This window comes from Trachemys scripta, chromosome 11 (assembly GCF_013100865.1).
Source record: "Trachemys scripta elegans isolate TJP31775 chromosome 11, CAS_Tse_1.0, whole genome shotgun sequence".
In the NCBI taxonomy this organism is placed as follows: Eukaryota; Metazoa; Chordata; order Testudines; family Emydidae; genus Trachemys; species Trachemys scripta.
The window spans coordinates 53,836,187-53,858,556 of record NC_048308.1 but is presented as its reverse complement, the minus strand read 5'-3'; the positions used below and the strand labels follow the sequence as shown (position 1 = coordinate 53,858,556).

Sequence of the window (22,370 nt, the reverse complement as noted above, 5' to 3'; positions counted from 1 at the left end):
AGGTTCTGGCCATTCCTGGCCAAAACCAATTTTGTAGGTTGGCTGAAGATGGAGGCAGCATCATCAAAGCTCTGGCAGTTCTGGCATTGTGCCTTAACAACTCCGAAGTGTTTACTAATAGATGGCTGCGTTGAGCCATTCATCTCCTTCCTATCTGTATTTAAGACAGACTTCTATTGAGTTAAACCAGCATATTCATAGAGTAAACATCCCAATAACTAGGCCAACATACACTGTCAATAAATTACCACAGGCCAGCTCCAAATTTGCCTGTTACACTCAGAAAAAATTAGCTCAATTTAGGGCAAAGCATATGCAGTATTTTGGAAGAATGTGCTTTTTGAGTGGGGTAAGCCAGCAGAAAAATCAATAAGAATTATAGAATCAAACAGACACATTCATGATTCCTGCTGAGGTTTAGAATTACTGACTTATGAACTCTTCATTCTGCTGGTAGAATAATTATCTTCTCCCAGAAATGACTGATGTGTGGATTCTATATAAATGTACAGAGGTCTGCTTTCACTTCTCTAGTTAATTGTCAGCTTTTCTATTGGTATGATCTGTTTGTTCATCCTAAACTAAACCTTGATTTTTTTAATAATAAAAATGATAAATTAAAAAAAATAGAACCCTTCAAAAACCTGCTTAAAATAAAACCACTTCTGACTGAAACTTGATATATAAAATCTGAACCCCAAATGGTCACTTTTAAAAAAAAAAAAACATGGTCTCCTTCTCCCCAGTAGAGCAATCCGGAGACAGGGACCAAAACTCAATAAACTTTTCTTTGGGTTTAAGATAATAGAGGTCATTGTCATCCATAAAATGACAGCATTTCTATAGAAATAGTGGCTTGATTAAAAGGTTACTAAAAAGTGACCGTATTCTATGAAAAAATAGTTTTCTATATTAACTATAAAATGGCATATGCTACATATAATAATTACAGTTAATATTTTTAAACATTAAAAACTTAATTAAAGACTAAGGGGATAACATTCTTCTCAGCTTAAAGGCCTGATGGATCCAGGAGACAAACTGCTTGGTGTTGCAATGTTTTGCCAAATACAGACCGCTATTTCTCTCCTCTCGCCCTCCCACCCCCAACCTCTCTACTCCTTGGAAATAGTGAGACTTTGTGAATACTTTAAATGTTTGAATAAAGTTACTTTCACTTAAGCCCACACATCTGAGCGTTGCCTAGGCTCAGATATGTGATTTAAGTTTAAACTAATTTTAAAGTGTCTAAAGAAGTTTTGGGGAGTTCACTCAGGGCCACTAGTTCGGAGTTACTTCTGAGAAGGATTCCCCATAGCCATTTTAAACCTTGACAAGTGTTCCAGTTGAATATGAAGGGGTGTGTTTGGTTTTTGTTTTGTTTTGCTTTAAGGTTTAGTCAGTGCATTGAACCTTCAGCTTGTTTTGTGTCGGCGGAGCTCCGTTGAAGGGATCATCTGTGCACAGCCAGTTGCAGGACCAGTGTCTATTTTTCTTTTGTGATTCAAATCCAAAATCTTGCGTCTGACGAAGTGGCCATTCACCCACGAAAGCTCATGCTCCAATACTTCTGTTAGTCGTAAAGGTGCCACGGGACCCTCCGTTGCTTTTTACAAATCCAAAATAGTAGCTGCAATTTGATTGTAATGGAGTTACACTGATTTATAGCAGCTAGGATCAGGCCCATACTGTTAAAGCAAAAATTAATTGGGACACCTTACAAATATACAGAAAGAAATACTAATGTACAGTCAGTTGGGGAAAGGAAGTGTGTATGGGCAGAGTGGAAAACAGTTAGACATTCTTCCTTAAAAAGAATTGTTCTTTCCTTTATAGAATCAATGATCATGAAAATTGTGCTTCACTGCTCATTGGGGCCATAGATGCCAGCATTGTCAACTGTAAAGATGACAAAGGAAGGTAAGAGTTCAGTTTCTTGAACAGAATGCATTTCACCTTCACAAATCAGTCTAAGATCTTAATTTTTGTTTGTGCAACTAATCTGGGCTAATATTTGTCAGAGCAGCTCCTGATGACACAGAAGTTGAACTTTAACAAAGGAAGTGGTGATCCACTTCAAGACAGAATATTATTTTACATTGCTACCAAAATAAATATGACTTTGTTTTCTTTAAAATGCCCAGGGCTAAGGGCTGTTCACTGGAACCCAGTATGGTGGTAGTTAAGCTTTTTTTTTTACTCCCCTTCTCAGATTGCTGTATATGGTTAAAAGGAAACAGTAGACTCCAGTTTGGGGCAAATGAAAAAGCTGCGTTAATTCCTAGTTGTAAAACATAAAAATTGTAAGCTAAGAGTGCACTTGACAGGGGTTATGAAACAAGAGTAGAACTATATATGCGTCCTCACATAGGCTTTGATTAAGCAAAAACATTTAAGCACATTCAGTTTTGCAAGACCATAATTTGTAAGACAGAAAAGTATTTAACTTCTAAAAGAACTCTTATTAAACAAAATACACTACGGACTCTGAATGACAGATGGGATCAGCTGGGTCATGGACACACCCAAATCTTTAATTTATTTGGGGGCAGTGAAAATCTCCTCAGTGTATTTCTATGTGTGACGGTTTCGGTCACAGAGACCCCCTTGGGACTGTCACCTGATGTGCTGAAATTACCTGAGACTGTTTTCCCTGATGGCTTGGGACTCCAGGACCCTGCCTAGTTGAGCCAGACACGCTAGCCTGCTGCAACACAGACCCGACTCTGAACCATGCCTCCGCAGGCTTTAACTGAAAACCACTCAGCAGGTTACCTAACTCCAGCACCCAGATACCCAGTTCCAGATGAAATCCAAACCCCAAATAAATCCGTTTTACTCTGTATAAAGCTTATACAGGGTAAACTCAAGAATTGTCCGCCCTCTATAACACTGATAGAGAGATATGCACAGCTCTTTGCTCCCCCAGGTATTAATCACTTACTCTGGGTTTGTTAATAAACAAAAGTGATTATATTAAGTATAAAAATAGGATTCAAATGGTTTCAAGTAATAACAGACAGAACAAAGTAAGTTACCAAGCAAAATAAAACAAAACACGCAAGTCTAAGCCTAATACATTAAGAAACTGAATACAGGTAAATCTCACCCTCATAAGCTTCTTTCACAGACTAGACTCCTTCTTCGTCTGGGCCCAATCCTTTCCCCTGGTACAGTCCTTGTTAGTTCCAGCTCAGGTGGTAACTAGGGGATTTCTCATGACTGGCAGCCCCCTTTGTTCTGTTCCACCCCCTTTTATAGCTTTGGCCCCAGGCGGGAATCTTTTGTTTTTCTCGGTCCCAACCCCTCCTTCTAAATGGAAAAGCACCAGGTGGATGGATTCCGGTATCATGGTCACATGTCACTGTAAGACCTCATTCTTCATTACCCAAGTCATGTACACAGGAAGACTTGCAGGTAAATAAACCCATTCACAACCAATTGTCCTAGTCAGTGGGAGCCATCAAGATCCTAAGCCACCATTAATGGCCCACACTTTGCATAATTACAGTAGGACCTCAGAGTAATACTTCATATTTCTAGCTTCAGATACAAGAATGATACATTCTTACAAATAGGATGAACACACTCAGTAGATTATAAGCTTTGTAATGATATCTTACAAGAGACCTTTTGCATAAAGCATATTCCAGTTACATTATATTCAGACTCATTAGCATATTTCCATAAAACATATGGAGTGCAACGTCACACTATGTATTTATTTCGTTTTGTTAAAGTTGTATAACAATTGAATTGCTGCCCATTGCATGCTCTGGGTACCCTTACAACAAATAAAATTGTGGTCATATAATTAAAATTAAATACCTCACTCTCAAAGTTTTCCAGATAACAATAAAGCTAAAAGGCAAAACAAAACAAAAACAGTCATAAAACAAAACAAGAACACCCAATCATCAGACACTGCTGGAAACAATTCCTGCCCCCCAATTCCTTCCCCCCCCCAAATGTGTCAGTCTTAACATGTGGAGACAGAGAACCCATTCTTAGAGTTGTGGGATCCTCTCAAAATTACAATAAGCTACAAACCTTATAAAATCACCGCTACACTTTACAGTAATGTTGTCAAACATTATGGGTTACAGTACTGTTACTGCAGTTTTCAGGTCATTACTGTAGGTAGAATACTGTAGCATTTTTTTAATAACAGGAAGGCCAGATCCAAATTTTCCTTATATTTTATCTCTGTCACAAGCTTATTAAAAAAATCAGGAATATTAGGGAGGTCTGCTAGTTTTTTGCATTGTGCGGTATGTTCTGTTAAGTTAAACATCCTGTTTTTATGAGCTTGTCCACAACTCCATCCACCTGATGCTTGCCAGTTTTAGACTTTTCGTGTACAAACATGGAGGAGGCAACTGTTATCTTTATTGCTTATATGAGAGTAGCATCCTAACTTGCCTTGTTGAGAGTTTTAAGTTTCAAGTTTCATAGGAAAAAAGCTTCAAAACTTCTTGTACTGTTCTGCTTAAGGCTACAAGGGACAACAATATTGTAATTCTTTATAGATCATTTAATATCCTAAAGCTATAATCATGCTGTTTTTTCTCTTAGAACTCCACTTCATGCGGCAGCCTTTGCTGATCATGTAGAATGCTTGCAGCTTCTTTTAAATCACAATGCACTGGTAAATGCTGCAGATAATTCAGGGAAAACGCCACTTATGATGGCAGCTGAAAATGGACATGCAGGTGCTGTAGGTAGGTACCTACTTGCTTCTGTAAATCTTGAAAGAAAATGAAGGCTACTGTGCTTACCCATCCAAATGCTTTATCATTTTTTTCCCCCTTGGGGATTATAATTAAAATACTAAGAGATACTAAGAGTACATACCTAAATGTGTGTCCATCTATTTTATATAATGGGTAAAAAGAAGTTAGCTTCATATTTTTAAAAAGTCTCATGTTTATTGCACCCAGAATTCTTGTCAGTTGTTTTCATTTCACTTTGCAAATAGTTTCAATAACAGATAAACAGTGCCCATTTTTCTGCCAAAAGTTGTGTAGCATGTGATTAAAAAGTGCTCTTGGTATTAATTCCTTCATTTGTCTAATTTCCCTGATTATACAGAGCAATAGAATCTCCTTCTAGCAGGAAGATGAAGAGTAATCTTTTGTAGTTAAATTATTAAAAAATGTTTATTTTGAAGTGCAAAATATTGTTTTGAAAGGGCAACTGTAAGTTGAGTCTGGACTTATTGTTTTTTTTAAAAACCCTATAACAAAGATTAACTCATACTTTCTCTCCAGACTTGACTGTGTAGCCCATATCCTGAATTGCTACACCCATTATCCCCCTCAAAGATATAATGAGTCAGCAGAACCCACTTAATCCTTTCAAAGCAGGATCCACAGTTGTTAACTGGGTGGACTGTTTCAGTCCAAAACTGCCATTCTGATGCTGCAGATTTCATCAGTCAAATTAAAATGAATACATTTGAACTGACAATTTTGGGTAAAGTGAACATTTAATTAACAGTTTTCCATTTTCAACCAGCTGTTAGCTTTGGTTTGATTGCTGATTAACTGCACAAATTACAATTTGTTCATTGATAATTTTCCCTCCGCATTTGTATGGTTTATATAGAATAAGGATCTATTTGACCACGTACAGTACTGTGTGCACATATTATGGAGATTGGAGTTAATTTTCTCCTTTGCAGTTTGCATGTGCATCTGTCTGTAGGATTTATCCTATGGTTTTGGTTTCTGTATTTCAGATTTTTTGGTGAACAGTGCCAAGGCTGATCTGACTGTAAAGGATAAGGACTTGAATACACCCTTGCACTTGGCTAGCAGTAAAGTATGTTAAGGAACTTTGTAGACTACACACCCCCCCACACACACACACACACTGACTCGCATTATATACTATATATGTGTGTGCATTGAAGAGGTATTTAAAACAAGGCCTTGGCAGAGTATTGAAGACATTCATTTCTCAGGCCAATGAAATCCTGAGTGCAATGAAGCTGTGATGTACGCAAACTTGGGGGGTGGGGGTGGGGAGGAAATGTAGTAGAGTTGGCTTGCTCTCCGGCCTATCCAGCAAGATTACAGCAGAGATCAGGTTAGGTCATGGTTTTCTTTTCCAGGCTCTGTGTCCACATATTTAGTAACCAGGGCTGGCTCCAGGGATTTTGCTGCCCAACGCAGCGCAAAAAACAAAAGAAAAAAAAAGCTGTGATCATGATCTTCGGCGGTGGCTCTAACGCCGCTGCTTCATTCTTCGGCATCAGGTCCTTCGCTCCGAGAGGGAGTCAGGGACCCGCCGCCGAATAGCCGGATGTGCCGCCCCTCTCCGTTGGCCACCCCAGGCACCTGCTTGCTGAGCTGGTCCTGGAGCCAGCCCTGTTAGTAACCTCAGTAGGCTTCACCTCCTCTCTCCTCCTAGTCTTCTGCTGCCACTACCTGGCTTAGCAAGAAAGAAATGCTCTCATTCCCTTAACAGTTTTTTTTTTTCCGATTGCACCTTTTGATAGGTGGGAGTTTTAATAGTGATCAAGTTTGTTCAAAACCTCTTTGCCATACCCCACTGTACACCCCTCCCCAATTTATAAAGATGCATCAGCTATTTTATTTGTTAGCATCTCATATCAGGTGTTTAATATGGTACATTTGGCACTGGACCACCTTCAAGGAATGGACAGCTGTGCTAGACACCTATACTCCAAAGCCCCAACCCTGCAACTTGTTCTGCCCAGGCTGACCCCTGCATGTATGCAGAAGAAGTTGCAGAATTGTGGCCCAATTTTGCATTATTTAATAAAATCTTTGGAAAGTTTAATTGTCAATAGTGCCCTTATCATACAGAGGGAAAATACTTCTTCACTATTTAACTGAAAAAAATTATTTAAAGTTTCTTTGCCTAATTAAAATGCATAAGCAATCAGGCATTGAAAGGTCAAAGAAGTACTATTACTAGTGCTAAATATTGCTTATTTATTTTTAAAAAATATACAATCAGTTAACTGCTCTTTCAAAAGATCACTACTGTTTCATGAAGACATGGATTCAAATACAGCTTAAAGTAGGGTCTATATGTATAAGACATGCAGTGTTTTAAAGGGAAAAAAGCCACAATTGGCACATTTGGATTACTTAAAATTCACACAGTAATAATGGTAGGGACTGCAATCTGTCTCTCCTGGCCTTTGACATTCATCAAATATGCACCCTTTTATAAACTCAGAAGCATGTTTGTAATTCTAAATGCATTTAATTTGGATTTGGATTTTTAATTTATATTGCCTCAATTTTAAAACCCTCTACAAATTAACATTATTTATTTTATTTTTAATATTAGGGTCATGAAAAATGTGCCTTGTTAATACTTGACAAGATCCAAGAACAGAGCCTTATTAATGCAAAAAATAATGCATTGCAGACGTAAGTAAATGCTGAAATAATTTTACTATTTATTCACTTGTGTTCTTATGTATTGTTTTTACCAGAAAATTCAGATTTGGAATTTCAAGTTAACGTTACTTAGATTTTTCATAAGTGTGTAATTAAAAAAAATTAATCTTAAAATGTTTCACTGTGGTAGAATATCTGAAAACTGTTGAATTTTGAAATATCTTGAGCTATATTTAGTCCTATGGAGCATGTAGTATAAGGTGTTTCTGTGAAGATCAGCTGCTTTATTCTTTTAAAAACAAACATAGGTTTTCCAGTCAATAAAGCAGAAATCTTAGCCTGTTGTATTGAATGTGACTCCTAATGTCTTAAAAAAAAAAAAAAAGTATTATCCCTTGCAGATTAAACCAAGTAAGTTAAAGAAGAGCAACACTTTCCCTCCCTGCTATGGTCTTTAGAAAAGTACTAGGATCTGATCCGCACATTGTCCAGCCACACCAAAAGAAAGATACGAGGCAGTGGATGTGGCTTAATTAGGCTGCAACTTTGTTCACTTAAAATATCTGGAAGTACCCGGCCATAAATTGTACAGTGCAGGTCATCATCAGTTCCTTAATCACTTCCACATAATCTCCAGCCTGGTTGGACCTCGCCTCCTTCCCTCATATGAGGGCTAAAGGGGGGTTAGAAAAGGAGGAGAGTTGGCTCCCCACTATACCAGACATAGGAGCCCCGAACCTTCCTCCTTCAGCTCCCTTAAGGGATACTTTCCTTCAGATCCTTTTCCAATCCATTTTATCCAATAACTGTAATCCTTCCATTGCACTGGACATCTGTCCTGCATTTTATATACTAAATTGTGACACTATAACTTAATCTTCTGGCCTTGCCCCACCCCACTGGGTTCCAAACCTACTTTGGGAAAGGCAAAAAAAATAAAAAAATCTCCCCCTGTCTTGACCAACCTGGTGGTAAGGGAAAAATTCCTTCCTAGCCCCCAAGGAAAGGGGACCCCACAATGGGTCCTGAAGAAATCTGGTCCTTTTTCAGATTTTATGGCTGAGAGAATGGGTTCTCCTGGCTTGATCTGATGAAGGAAAGCTAGCAATAACTTTTTCTTTTTCTTCAAGTAGAGTCCCTGTGGGGGCGCCAATTCACGTGCGAGGCTGTTTGGTAGCAGCCCGTTTGGCCTGTGCATGCACCTCACACACAGAGTCTATATGGGGATGCACAGCGAACTGCCCTCAGTTCCTTCTCAATCACCTGTGACCTAAGACAGGGTCTACTGCAGTGGTTCTCAATCTATTTACCATTTACCATTGTGGGCCACATCCAATATTACCTGTATAGCCCTGAGGATGTCACATGGACCTCAGCTGTGTGCTGATTGGGCCACAAGTTGAGAATCACTAGTCTACTGTGTATCTGTTCTCTTTAGTATTCAGCGGTTAGTTAGTTAGCTAGTTAGTATATAGTTAGTTATTTTATATGGTTTATAGTTGTTGGAACAGTTGTCCCCCCTTTTTTTCCCTTTCCCTTAGGAAAAAATTTCATTCATAGATATAATTAGAGATTTCAAATCTTTCCCCATTTAGGAAATCATTTTTTGTTATTTTGTTTGGGGATGCTGGGGTCCCAGAGATTTAAAAGGCGCTTCTCCTGCAGTGAGGTTGTCCTGATCAGTGCCAGGCATTTTCAGTGCCGTTGCTGTTTGGGAGATGCTCATATTCTGAAACAATAGGAGGATGAAGTTTAAACTCCTAGCGATGCAACAATCCTTAAGACCGGCTTCAGATCCAGGGGCAGAGGACCTCCATGTGCATAGGCCTCCCAGTATGACTATATCAACATCTAGAATACCAGAGGTCGCTAGAGACTTAGGCAGTATCATGGCACTGATAGCATCCACAGCACCAAAGACCTCACCAAAGGTAGCCTCAACATCTGTCTCTACACAGAAAGATGTAAAGAGTAAATCTCCAAGAAAGTCTTAGTCACCAACACGTGCTTTGGAGAGTAGCCGAAAAGTTCCAGATCCCAGAAGATCCAGGACACAAGCTCTTGGACATCCTACAGCCTAAGGAGTCTAGCTAAATAGCACTCCCAGTGAATGAGGCCATACTAGAACCAGCAAGAACTGAATGGCACATTCCAGTTATGTGTGCCAGTACACCTAAGAGGATGGAAAAGTGGTACTTTGTCCCAGCTAAGGAAGTGGAGTTTTTGTTCTCTGACCCTGCCCCATACACCCTAGTCATCCAAACAGCCACAAAAAGGTCCAGCCAACAGCTCCCAAGGGCAACCTGTGCGGATAAGGAAGTCAAGTGTTGAGGGGAGAAAAGTGTTTAATTCCATCAGCCTCCAATTTAGAATTTCCAACTACCAGGACTTCCTGGCAAAATATTCGAAGTTCCTGAGCTTTAAAGACAAGTTACCCCAGGAGGACAGGGCTCAATTTCAAGCCCTTATTGACAAGGAAAGATTAGTGGCAAGAACCTCATTAAAGGCTGCAGTCAACGCTGCCAATATTGCTTCAAGAGCTATAGTGATGTGCTGTGAAATTTAGCTGCATTTTTGGGGTTTCAGGGAGGTACAGAACACTAGTCTTTTGATTAAGTCAGTGTTTTCAATCAGAAGATAGACAAGTCTTTGCACTCACTAAAAGACTCCAGGGCAACCCTCCATTCCCAGGGTGTATATAGACCAGCCCTGAAGAGGAAGTACCGTAAGCAGTCTTACAAGTTGAGGTCTTTACCAGTGCTCTTACGAACTACCTTGCAAACCGTAGAAGGTGCAAAAATATTGAGACACTGCCCCATCCACCTCTACTGCAGCTACCTGGCCTCCACGGCCTGTCTCTTCCCATCAGCCAAATGATTCTTTTGATGGGACACTTGGGAGCTGCGAACTAATGTTGATGCCATCTCCACCCAATTATGAGATTTCCTTTGGTGGACATCTAACACAATTTTCCCCACAGCTGACAGCAATAACAAAGGACAAGTGGGTGCTAGATATCATCCATTCTGGTTATACCATTGGCTCCCAACCCCACCAAAATTTCTTTCCCTGTCTCTCTTCAGAGACCATTCTCATGAGGCGATCCTACATTAGGAGTAGAATTTCTCCTCCAGTGGGAGCAAGGAAAAGCAAATCAAGAAAAAGGGTTTTATTCTAAATATGAGGAGGGTGGAGACCCATTCTCAACCTGCAGCAACTCAATGTATTTATTTGCAAGCTAAAATTCTGCATGATTAGATTGGCAACAATAATACCATCCGTGGATAAAGACACATGATTCACAGCTATCAATATGAAAGATTTGTACTTTCACACTGATATTCACCCTTTCCACAGAAGATTCCTCAGATTTCTGGTGGGTCCCAACCACTGTCAATACAGGCTACTTTGGTTTGGTCTAGCAACTGCATCCAGGGTCTTCACAAAAGTGTTTTCCATAATAGCAGCGCCACTCGGATAAGGTGATTCCACCATCTTCCTAGACGACTGGCTTCTTACAGGCAGGACATGTCCAAAAGTCATAGCACTGACCTCGTTGCTACTTTGTCACCTAGCATCTCTGGGAACCTTTGTGAACATGGAAAAGTCTACTGTGACTTTGACACAGACTATAGATTTCATAGGAGTGACCTTAGACTCAGTCAGAGCAAGAGCTTATCTTCCTATGGACAGATTCTAAGCCATGGGTAGCCTGAGAGATCAAGTTATGCACAACCCTTGGACATCAGTCTGGATTTGTTTAACTCTCCTGGGTCATTTGGAGTCATGTACTTAAGTAACTCCATTTACCAGACTCCAACTCCGTTGCCTGTAGGCTTGGCTTCGAACAGCATATATACTGAGCAAACACAGCATAAACATTGTAGTAACAATTCCCACCACAATAAGGGCCTCTCTGACTTGCTGAAAGATCTTGCATAAGTGTGCATGAGCATTACTTTTCTATCCCCCACACCCAGCAAGATAATAATCACAGATACTTCTTTGTTAGTTTGGAGGCTCACATAGATGGTCACACTTGGATGCCCTTGGAAACCAGGATACACATACATCTCTGGAGCTCAGAGCAGTCCAAGAAAGAGGCAAGGCATTCTTACCATTAATCCAGTCTCACCACATTCTCATGTCAGACAACAGGGCAACCGTATTCTACGTAAACAAACAGGGAGATGCGAGATCCATTCCCCTGTGTATAAAAGCTGTCAAGTTTATGGAACTGGTGTATCAATAACCATATTACCCTATCAGCAGTGTACTCCTAGGAACCAAGAATGGGCTTGCAAATAGCCTCAGCAGGCACTTTGCCACTGACCATGAGTGGGAGTTTGACAGCTCAATGGTGAACTTCTTCGCTCAGTGGGGAATTCCCTAGCCAGATCTGTTTGCCTCCCAGGCTAACAGGAAGTGCAGCAAATACTGTTTCAGGGGAGCTCAGAGCCAGTTCTCCAGAGGTGACAATACAGCAAATTGTATAGGCCTAGACCAGTCAGGGGTCCTGTCACTGCCTGCACTGTAATCTGTGACTCGTGGTTTTTGAATGTTTGGGGTCGGCAATGCTGCAGATAATGATGCACCCACATATCTAAGGATAGGATCAAGACCTGTCTTGTAGACTGAGGGGTTTATTTGCTCCCACTGACAAGAGGGCATGTGTGGAAGGCTGATGGAGGTTTCACCCCTGGAGAAGAGGTGAAAACACCACAGTCCATCTCCAGGGGGAGAGAAGGGATGCCTTGATTACCAGTTGGGATGTATTGCAACAGTGCTGAGTAGATTCTCTCCACCCCCTGCTACTTAAGCAATGAAAGAGCCTAGCAACAAAATGTATAATGATTCTGGCATTCTGCCATAATTTTCCTGCAGAAAAGGAAAGTGAAATAGTGAATTTTTCATCGTAGCCAAACTGATATCTTAGCCAAACTGAAGATGGGACAAAGTAAAGGCATTTCGGTAGACTGAGGTCAATTCCCCTGCCAAATATCAAAGGCCTGCTGCAAACAAGGGAGGTGTGAGAGCTTTTCAACTAAATATTTTATAATGAAAAGTGTTATGCGTGCACTATATACAGGGTCACTATCAGTTCCCCCTCTATCTATCTATACACACATATATATGCATGCACATTCCGAAAGAGCATGTGTGTGCATTCTTGTCTGTATGTAAAAACAAGATGTTTTATAGATGTGGAATTAAAATTTTATGTTTAAAAGAGGTGATGCTATTTAAAATCTATCTAGAATACAATTCTGAGGATCCAGAAAAGCAACTGAACATGCTCTTAAGTGTTATTTAACCAGATGTTTCAAATATATTTCAAACCATACTTGAATCTAGAGTGTTATGTTTTGTAGACCTCTCCATATTGCTGCACGAAATGGCCTAAAAATGGTGGTTGAGCAGTTGCTGGCTAAGGGGGCGTGCGTACTAGCGGTAGATGAAAATGGTAAGTGAAACAATGTAATTGGATAGCCTTAAGAAGAGCACCTAAGGTGATTTTTACAAGTGACCAAAGAAATAGACCTGCCAACTGGTTAATTAGACAACACTGATGCCTATACACCTTTGTGAATAAGATGTTCAGTTATATAGATGTTCAGTCAATAAGTACCCAAACAAGGATACTACTACTGTATATTTTATATGAAACACACTGCAGACATCACAACAGTCCCCTTAATGTTAATTTTGCATGTGCTGTCAACGGCTAGTCTTTCTTTAACCCCTGGGTGCAATGGTGGTTTGAATTTTCTAAACATGCAAAAGGCAACAGAAAATTCTGACTCCTTGCTCTAGAGTTAAGGATTATACATCTCATCAGAGCATGTTTAATGGTTAGGAGAAAAAACATCAGCAATTGTTTGTTTGTACCCCAATTCATTCTGAGATCAAAGTTAATAATCAAATTTTCTGACCAAATCTGATATGCTAACAAATTATTACCAGCCTGTAGTAACTGTGACTACAGTGTGAAACATATTTTCAAGTTAATCACCAATTAAACACTTTATTTCAAACATCTATGAAATCCTTTTTCTAAACGCAAAATATCTGTAAGGGAAAGTCAAAACTCTGTTTTTCTGGTATTCTGAAATTAACCTTTAAAATTCCTTCTTTCTTGAAATAAGCTGGTTTCTCTTACAACACTGACTCAATGGCATTTAAGTATTTGATGTAACATTTATGTGCCTCAGTTTCCCTACCTGTAAAGTGGGAATAATAATTTTTACCCATCACTGTAAGACACTTTGAGATCTATGGATGAAAAACACTATAAAAGCGATTAATCTTATTTGCCAAATTATACTAGTCAGACTGCATGAATTAATTCTATTAAAGTCATCTGGATCTTAGTTGTGGACAGGATTTGGTCCCAAATAAATGCATTTGTAAGAAGAATGTCTATTACATCAAGACTAAAATATCATGTTTTATTACCAAAAAAACCTGTGGAGCACTGTTGAATTAATTTTGCCTGACCCAAAATGTAGCACTAATTATGATAATAAAATGTATTAACTAAATGTAATTACCTGTTTATTACAGGTATTCTAATGAACAGCTCCTGCATATTTCACAGAATTAAGCAATTGTACCAATAACATTAGATAACTCCTAAAGATTTTTTGTTTGCCACAGTCCCATTTATTATAGCATGCAATCTTCTACATCCCCTCCAACTGATCTGGGAGGAGCAGAAGGTTTCTAAACTATTTAATCTTACTGCTTAATTTTTTCCTTTTATTACCCTTCACCTCACCCTTATGTTTTTAGTGAATGGCTACTGTTGTGGTACCTGATTGTAGCTGAATGCAAAGACACATTGCTTTTCTCAATGCCACTGATTTGCCACTCCATCAATTTGCTGTTAGAACGTTCTGAAGAGCAGTCCTGAAAGGATACTATTCCCAGGATCCAACCATTTCCATGGCTTGCAAAACTTCCACCAAACTGATGAGTCAGAACCTCAAGGTCATTGCTGAATCTGAGTCTCCTAAAGAGCAGTGTTGCTACAATTTCAGGCTGGCCCTGTTTTTCTCTTTTTAATAAAGCAATCTACAAAGATTGTTTTTGTTCAGCAATCTAAACATTCTTTATGTTAAAAAAAAAAAAGCAATTAATTGAATGGAATTATGCCGGAGCTTTCACTGTTTGCCTGGCTCCCATCTTCCTGAAAAAGTGTACTTGAAGTATCTATTATATGACTACAAACAAGAACCCAAATAATAAATAGCATTTGGCAGCTGATTAAAAATAAATAACTGGAGTCTCACTTACAGTATCAAAAGTTGTACCTAGAGTAATGAATACTGCAAACGTTTTCTTCAAATATTCTCTCAAACGTAAAAGTGAATTTGCCTAAGCCACTTTCTACAAATGTATGAGTTATCAAGTTTTATCAGTTTTAACTTTCCAGGCTCTAGTATTTGTATTAGAAGTGGTATGTTTTGTATGAGATAGTACATCTCTTGAAGTGGCCAAAGGATGGGGCTCTGAAAATCTTTTGCCAGAGCTCGGGATAGAAAGAAGTAAATGAGCCAGATTTGGCTCTAAACCCCACACTCTTTACAACTAATATAAAACCAATTACTTTTGTGTGACTATAAAGAGTGAAGATTAAATTTAAACTCTTCACACAGGCAGTACGTCTGAAAGCACTGTAATGATGAATGGTTTCTTGGATAAGGCTTTGCTGCCCTGAAAGGAAAAGGTTCGGATTTTCCTAATCCTCATCATCTACCTCTCACTGAGGGATTTCAAGCCAACCTCCAAATTTAAAAAAATGTCACACTTATCCAGTCATAGAACAAAACTAATATCATGTGATCATAACTAATCACCACAGTTCAAATTTCTTATCTCCACTCTAAAATACTTGTAATGGATTATTTATTATCATCCTTAGAAATTTTAAAGCAACAGCAACCAAACCAAAGTACAAAAACATATCTGAGTAACTCAAATTAATGAATAAATTTTAGGAAGTCATGATCTGCTCATGGACATAGTACCCAAAGAAAAAAAGGTTAAATTAATCAATTATTATTATTACTAATAATTATTAGCTGCAAATTATTTGCTCGGCTGTAGTTGTATATGAAACCCACAGAGGGTACGTCTTCACTGCAGAATTAACTTCAGTGATTGGCACTCAAGTGTAAGAACCATGGTTGGCCAAACTCAGGTGTGAGTGGCCACACTGCAAAGCCATACCTGAGGATGTCCGCTTGGCTGCATCCATAGTGGTGCTGTACTTAAATTGTGGGAACTGCTAGGAGTATCCCATGGTTCCTAGTGGTACAGTAAGCTTAGCTACTCTGATTCCCAGTGAATTGTAGGAGAACTTGTTTGTCCTTCTGGGCATACAGAGGGAATTGTGGGAAGGCACTGGACTTGAGTGATTTAGCCAGTGTCTTCACTGCAAAGATTAGCAACCCACTTGTAAGCAAAACCCAGTCTTTTAAAGCTTTTTGTGAGTAGATTGGAGCTGTGGAACAAACATCCAAATAAGAGCCCAAGTTAACTCTGCAATTGGGTGATTGGCTGCCATTAGTAGTTTCCCAGTTCTTCATTTCACCAAGCCCTTATTACATTTACTTAATTTTAAAAAATATATTTCATGCTTCCTGAATAAAACCATTCTTCTCTTAACAGGAAGGTAAATTTTGGATAATAAGCAATACAGTCATACTTACTGTAAATATAGTGTGTTGGGGGGGGGGGTGGCTAGTCCCTTTGATAACTTAATTCCTAGATACATTACTCTCTAAAATACTCAGTTGATCAATATTATAACATCTTTTAAAAATTCATTAATGCAGAACTTAATATTTTTATGTAATGCACATTTATCTTCAACTGAAGGTCATTGTTCTCAGAATGTGATTTGTTCATATGAACTGAAGTGGAAATCAACTTCAGTTCATAGTGCCATATGCTTATTTATGTTGTCGTTTTGCAATCATATTGTCTGTGTTGTGGAACTGTGTTTACCAAATATTTTTATTCATTTTGTGAAGGCTGTATGCTGCCTGACTTTTAAAATAGTGCTTTTTGTGGTCACATTAGCTTCAACACTCCATACATTGTGTATTTTCCCAGCATGCCTAATTTAAAATAAGTAACACACTCTCTTGCCTGGCATGATTGTAACTAAACATACATCTCCTTATTATGAAGTCATCTAGAGATGTATTTGAGGAATGCTCATTTCCCTTCTCAGTACTCCCAGTACTAACCATTGCCTTGTCTGCATTTGTGCCCAGGTCATACGCCAGCCCTGGCTTGCGCTCCTAACAAAGACGTGGCTGACTGCCTGGCACTCATTTTGGCTACCATGATGCCTTTTTCTCCTTCCAGTTCAATGATGCCTTTCAACTTCGTTTGTTTTAAAAAAGACAATTTAAGCAGGACACATCTCTGCGATGGCTCCAATATGGGCAGCATTAACTCTTACAGTAAACCCTTGAGTAACAATATAGGAACAGAGGATGGGTACAATGAAAATGATTCCGATTCTGAAACGTTCTGACTTTGGTATTCAAAGCTTTTTCTTAATTACATTTGGGGTTTTTTTGTTTTTTTTTTTTTAAAAAGCTTGAATCCCACATTATATTTTTAAAGTATTATTATTGACTGAAACTTCCGGAATTAGGCATTGGAAGGATTAGTAACATTAAAAATAATCTAGCCTTTAATACAGAAGTTAGGGATTTTCATTTGAATGAATTCACGTTTATGTTCTGTAGCTTCAAGTTTCACCATGTTTTCTTTAGGCCCCAAGTGCTCCTATGAAAGTTTCTACCTCTTTTTTTAAGTAGAAAAAGAGAAAATGCCTTTTTCTTTTTGACAGCACAAATGAACAGGGAACTGTTGTATAAAATATTCATATGTCCTAGCTGTATAGTTGGTACACAGATGTCTTTCCAATGTGGCTTTCTTAGATTCCAAGAAAGAACCCCAACCCTCTCCTCATTGTTGTCTATTTCCTAGTTAACACAGATTCTGTTGGGTAGATAATAGTTTGTTACACAAACCAAAGGTAAAGTTGTGCATCTTTTTAAATTACTGCCTGTATTACCTTCTCTAAGGGAAATAAAACATTTTACACTCTGCATGTATTAAGCACTTAAATATACAGAAGGCACTTTTTAAAGATCTTAGGTACAGCACACAATTAGAAGAATAGTGATATAAAAATGTAAGGCCAAATCCTGCTTGTCTCTCTCATACCAATATTTCCCCACTGACATCAGTGGAATTACTTGTGTGAAGTCAGCATGATTCAGCATGATTTTTTTTTTCAATTCAGCACAAATATATATGGTTTATTTGCACTACAGAATTAGGGTCATTAGGAGCTTCTGTTACCTGAGCAATTAACCACCAATCTGAGATCAGAACAAAAATAAGCTGTTGATTTATGATGCATCTAAATTTTGTTGCCAATTTAAATTGATATTTTTCATTTTCTTTTCTAAACTTATATAGCTTGTTTTTACCAGGAACATTATCAGGTTTTAAAATACTTTTGCCAATATTTGGGTTAAAATGAATAGAGCAAAGGTAAATACAGAGCAAGTGAAAGCATTACATCAAAAGTGGACATACCAAACAAACGCCAGTAAATTTGAAAGCATATTATGGAAAGGGAATCATGATGTACTAGAACAGCCGATTGACACCAGCTTGCTTAAGCAACATCAACATTGTGAATATATCTACTCCTTCTGCCAAAGCTTCTAGGTCAAATGGACCCCGTTCCTCGTCTGGAACAGATGTACAAAAGGAAGACTGAGACTTTAAAAAAATAAGCAAATAAATTACCATGAACTAACCAGCTCTATACCACGAGGACCAAAATGCTTCAGTATTTAAATGGAAGATTTTAATTTTTTTCTGAATGCAAGTGACAGAATGAAGTAATTTTTCTAAACAATAAAAATGTAAACTTTTTGAGTAATGAATAGTCTGGGGTGTATTTTACATTTTATGACACAAATTTCTAGCTGACAGCTTGACGTTTTTAACTGATGATGTGTTGACCACAGTTTATTTTTTTCCAGACTAGAGAGAATGTTCATATACTTTTAATGTAAATGTGTTTATATTTATTTTAAATGAAACCAATGCCCAGGAAAAATAACTATGGCTTGTTCTCCTTTTTTGTGAATCTTATTTGGCATAACACAAAATGAAATGTGAATATAAGCCAAGCCTGTTGGTCTGAGTGGGGAGGAGGGTGGGAGTGTGTAGTGTGGCCACATGGGCTCAAAACTAACCTCAGGTCCTTACTCATATGGCTGGATGTAATGTGAAGATGAAACAACCAGCCTCTGTTGGTTAAGGGTGGAGAGTGAATTTGTGCATTGCACCACTCGAACACCCTTTATCCGACAGATTAGAGCATAGGAAAAACTCGCAACTTCCTAGCAGGGAAGGGGGGGCATCATAACGCAGCTAAATTATGTGGCACAGGGAGGATAGAGGAGATGTAATGTGGCTTGGAGTAAAGAAATTTGTTGAAACTACCTATGATTCCCACTCAGGCTGTTTGCAGGCTTAAGTCTATGCTGGAAGGATGGGAGGTGTCTCCTCAGTAAACACTTTAGGCAGGGCAAAAGAAAAAATAGTTTTGGTGTTTTTTTTTTAAATTGCCAATTCTGACAGTATTCTATATAATCAATGTCAACATTTTCTAAAATTTGTTGACAGGTTCCCATTCTTCATGAAGGGGAAAAAAACATTTTAAGTATGTAATTCTTTGTGAGACTTTTAATGCATATATGGGTATCTAGTAGTATACATAATACATTACCTGTATTTTGCCCTGCTAAAATTAAATGATTTTAATGTCTCTATGAATATTATGAAATAGAGAATTTCAAATCTTAAAAGTTAAAAAAAACTCAAGGGGTGTTCCCTTTAAGGATTCACATTTCTCTTTTTCTATATTTTTCCTGCAGTGGAAATCCCAAGCACCTGAACCATGGGCTTTCCCCTCCTACATTAGTACTGTATGACTATTTTGATTTTTTTTAAAATTGCTAAAGAGCAATAACTACTTTACTTAAAGCACTGAAAATAAGGGGAGAGACCAACATGGAAAGAGTGGTGGGTTCTGTGGTGTCTGTTTAGAAGTGAATGGAAATCCCACATTTTGCTTTTTGTTGTTTCTTAATGGAACAAACACTTAAAACTTCATTTGCCATGTTTTTTTTTTTATTGGAAGGAGAAAAGGGTCACACTTACCCTAGAAATGCAGAGGTAATAGTCACAGTGGTCATTTAAAAAAAACCAGCATTCCCTATTAGCTACCACACAGTGATAGCGAAGATACCAATATTTTAGTAGGAAGTAATTGTGGTATCTGTGTGGTATTTGTCAATAAATGTTGATTTTAGGATGACCCATTATATCTAACATTATAGAACTTTAGATGATTATTGAATTTCTTTGATCATTCTGTGCTCCCAATTCAAAATCCACTGAAGTCAGCAGAATAAGATTCCTATTGAATTAAATGGATTTTGGATTGAGTACAATCTACAAATAGCAAAAGTGTATATCTGGTATTTAAAACAAAGACAAAGGAACCAAATCTAAATTTTCTCATTGACTACAAACTGGCCATCCAGTTTTAGCGGTGATTTCAAGTATGCTATATTACAGGAATCGTAGAAAAGATATCACATATGCTTTGTTGGTTACCCTCTTAAGGGCACTGGGAAAATCATGTGTTGAGCATAGTACTCTTAGGAGAAAAAAAGTACAATTTGGGTGAGATTTTCAAAAGTGGTCAGCTTTGGTTAAATTCTGCTCTTTTTGAAGTCAATGGGAACAGAGTTAGCTAAAATGTTGAACACTTTTGAAAATCCCACCCTCATATTTTTATTAGTACAATAATTTGTACACACTTACAGAAATAAATTTGTGATTTAGGACGTTATCTTGCAAACATTTAAACATGGGAATAATTTTACTCTTGTAATAGTCAGTCCCACAGAGTTAATGGAACTATTCACAGGAGTAAAGTTACTTATGTGCATAAATGTTACAGGATGAGGCACTTCAGCCCTGATTCGATTATAATGTTGTTATAGGGGCTACCTCTGTGCCTGTACACAACATGGGGCTCTGTGTGAATGCACTGGTCTGTCCCCAGAGTTCTATGTGAAGGATCAGGGTTTTAGTTTATATTTTAACCACAGTTGTAGGTGGACTTCATTGCAGGAATGGTTCTCAAGTCTCTATCATAAATACCAAAAGTTACAATCTTCAAATTTCCTAAAATCTGCCATGATTCTACATTGAAATAGCTATGGGAATTTCAGTTTATCATTACTAAAAGGGCACCATAGTATGTTTGGTACTTTTTTATGCAGTAAACAGCTGCCAGATTTATTATTAAATCAGAACAAATACATAAAATGGATTATTATCCTTTGTAATGTTGAGAAATTTGGTTATGTATCAGTTGGGATGAATTAACGACTTTGTGATTTTTTTTGTCATGTAAGAAACTTTAGAGTGCCTTTTTATATTTGTGTATTCTGGAAGTTTTTTGTGAAACTTGTTATCTTTTGTTTTTCATTTGAGTGTTATCAAAGCAATATAATACCAGTAAATTTTCATTTCAAGCCTTTTTGGGAAAGTATAAAGTAGTTTTTTTCTTTTTGTATGTTCTACCTGCATTGAAATGAAAATTAATTTGCTAAATTTCTATAGGAAATTATGTATAATTTTTGCAGTGCTGAAAAGGCTTTCTTATTACACAAAAAGTAAACTTTAGGTCAGTGTTTATAGGGCAGAACGTTTTAAAATAGTGACAATCTGAGAGTGTGCATAAAATGTAATTCTATGCGTTTCTTATGCAGTGATCTACATATTAAAAGCCAATAACCTTATGTTTTGTAGTTTTGTCTTATTTTATGCTTTAGCATGTGCAATATATCTTTACAAACCATGGTGATACAAATCTGGTGCCAGTGTTATATTTTGCATAACATATTTGTTATAAACAATATAAAATATTGTTTGATGGTTTTGGTGGGGTTTTGTCTGTAATGTTTTCTTATGTAAATTGGAGTTTAATTACTTCAGTAAATGTCATGACTGTACAAAATGAGGAAAAAAAATACTTATTTCAGTGAATGACTTGGAATCCAATCTGAATCTGTTCAAGCACAGCTTAGTATCTTTTTCAACTACTGAATGCTGTATTAATGTAATGAAGTACCCTGACTGTAAACTACTATTGAAATGCATTCAGATGGTTATTTTTACAAATAAAAATGGTACAAATATTGTTGCAAAACTGAGTAATATATTGTTTGTTTAAAACTATTGTATATTTATCAAAAACTTTTTGTGAAATTACACTAGAAAAATGTTTTAAGCAGTATAGCAGAAAAAAGATGGATAATGTAGGTTGAACTGTCTTCATTTTATATTTCTACATTTTCTCTTATGCATTGACTATCTCAATTGGCTCAAGAAATGGACTAGGATAGTATTAAGTACTGTGTACGTAATTTTGTTCAGTTATGTATTTGGACAAATGTGCTCTTGAATTTCTTTTTCAAAAAAATTCAGACTATTTCACTAAAACTGTATTGCTGTATCTTTAGGGACTAGCCAATACTAAAATAAATTCAACAATGCAATTACCTATTTTAATATTATAAACCGATATGTTCCTCTTTGTAGTAAAAAGGGTTAATATCCATAAAAATGAGCTGCATAACTAGGTATTCAGTTAACTTATGGGGGAAGAAAGATACAGGGTTAAATTCTAGCTTCACCTGTAGTAACCTGCAGCATGCATAACTAGAATTCTACCCACTTGAAGAGATTAAAATACTGTAGATACTGTTGAGGAAAAATGGGAAGAAGACAGAGCACTGTACTACTACGCATACTTCAGTATATGTAGCAAAGGAGCCACAGCACACAGTAATGTGCATTACATTT

At 37.6% G+C, this 22,370-nt stretch overlaps 1 protein-coding gene across 12 annotated transcripts in view; it reads left to right on the top strand.

Annotated features, from left to right (window-relative positions):
• ANKRD44 (ankyrin repeat domain 44) overlaps positions 1–21,714 on the top strand; it is a 216,592-nt gene extending 194,878 nt beyond the window's left edge. For 8 of the 12 annotated variants that reach the window (XM_034785278.1, XM_034785277.1, XM_034785276.1 and 5 more), the window contains 6 exons: positions 1,837–1,920; positions 4,576–4,721; positions 5,741–5,823; positions 7,327–7,409; positions 12,752–12,843; positions 16,664–21,714. In XM_034785278.1, coding sequence (XP_034641169.1) covers positions 1,837–1,920; positions 4,576–4,721; positions 5,741–5,823; positions 7,327–7,409; positions 12,752–12,843; positions 16,664–16,929 — 754 coding nt within the window. In that variant the 3' untranslated portion in view covers positions 16,930–21,714. The remainder of the gene's footprint in view (positions 1–1,836; positions 1,921–4,575; positions 4,722–5,740; positions 5,824–7,326; positions 7,410–12,751; positions 12,844–16,663) is intronic. The other 4 variants (XM_034785283.1, XM_034785282.1, XM_034785280.1 and 1 more) reach the window with 2 other exon arrangements.
• The last annotated feature ends 656 nt before the right edge of the window (positions 21,715–22,370 follow it).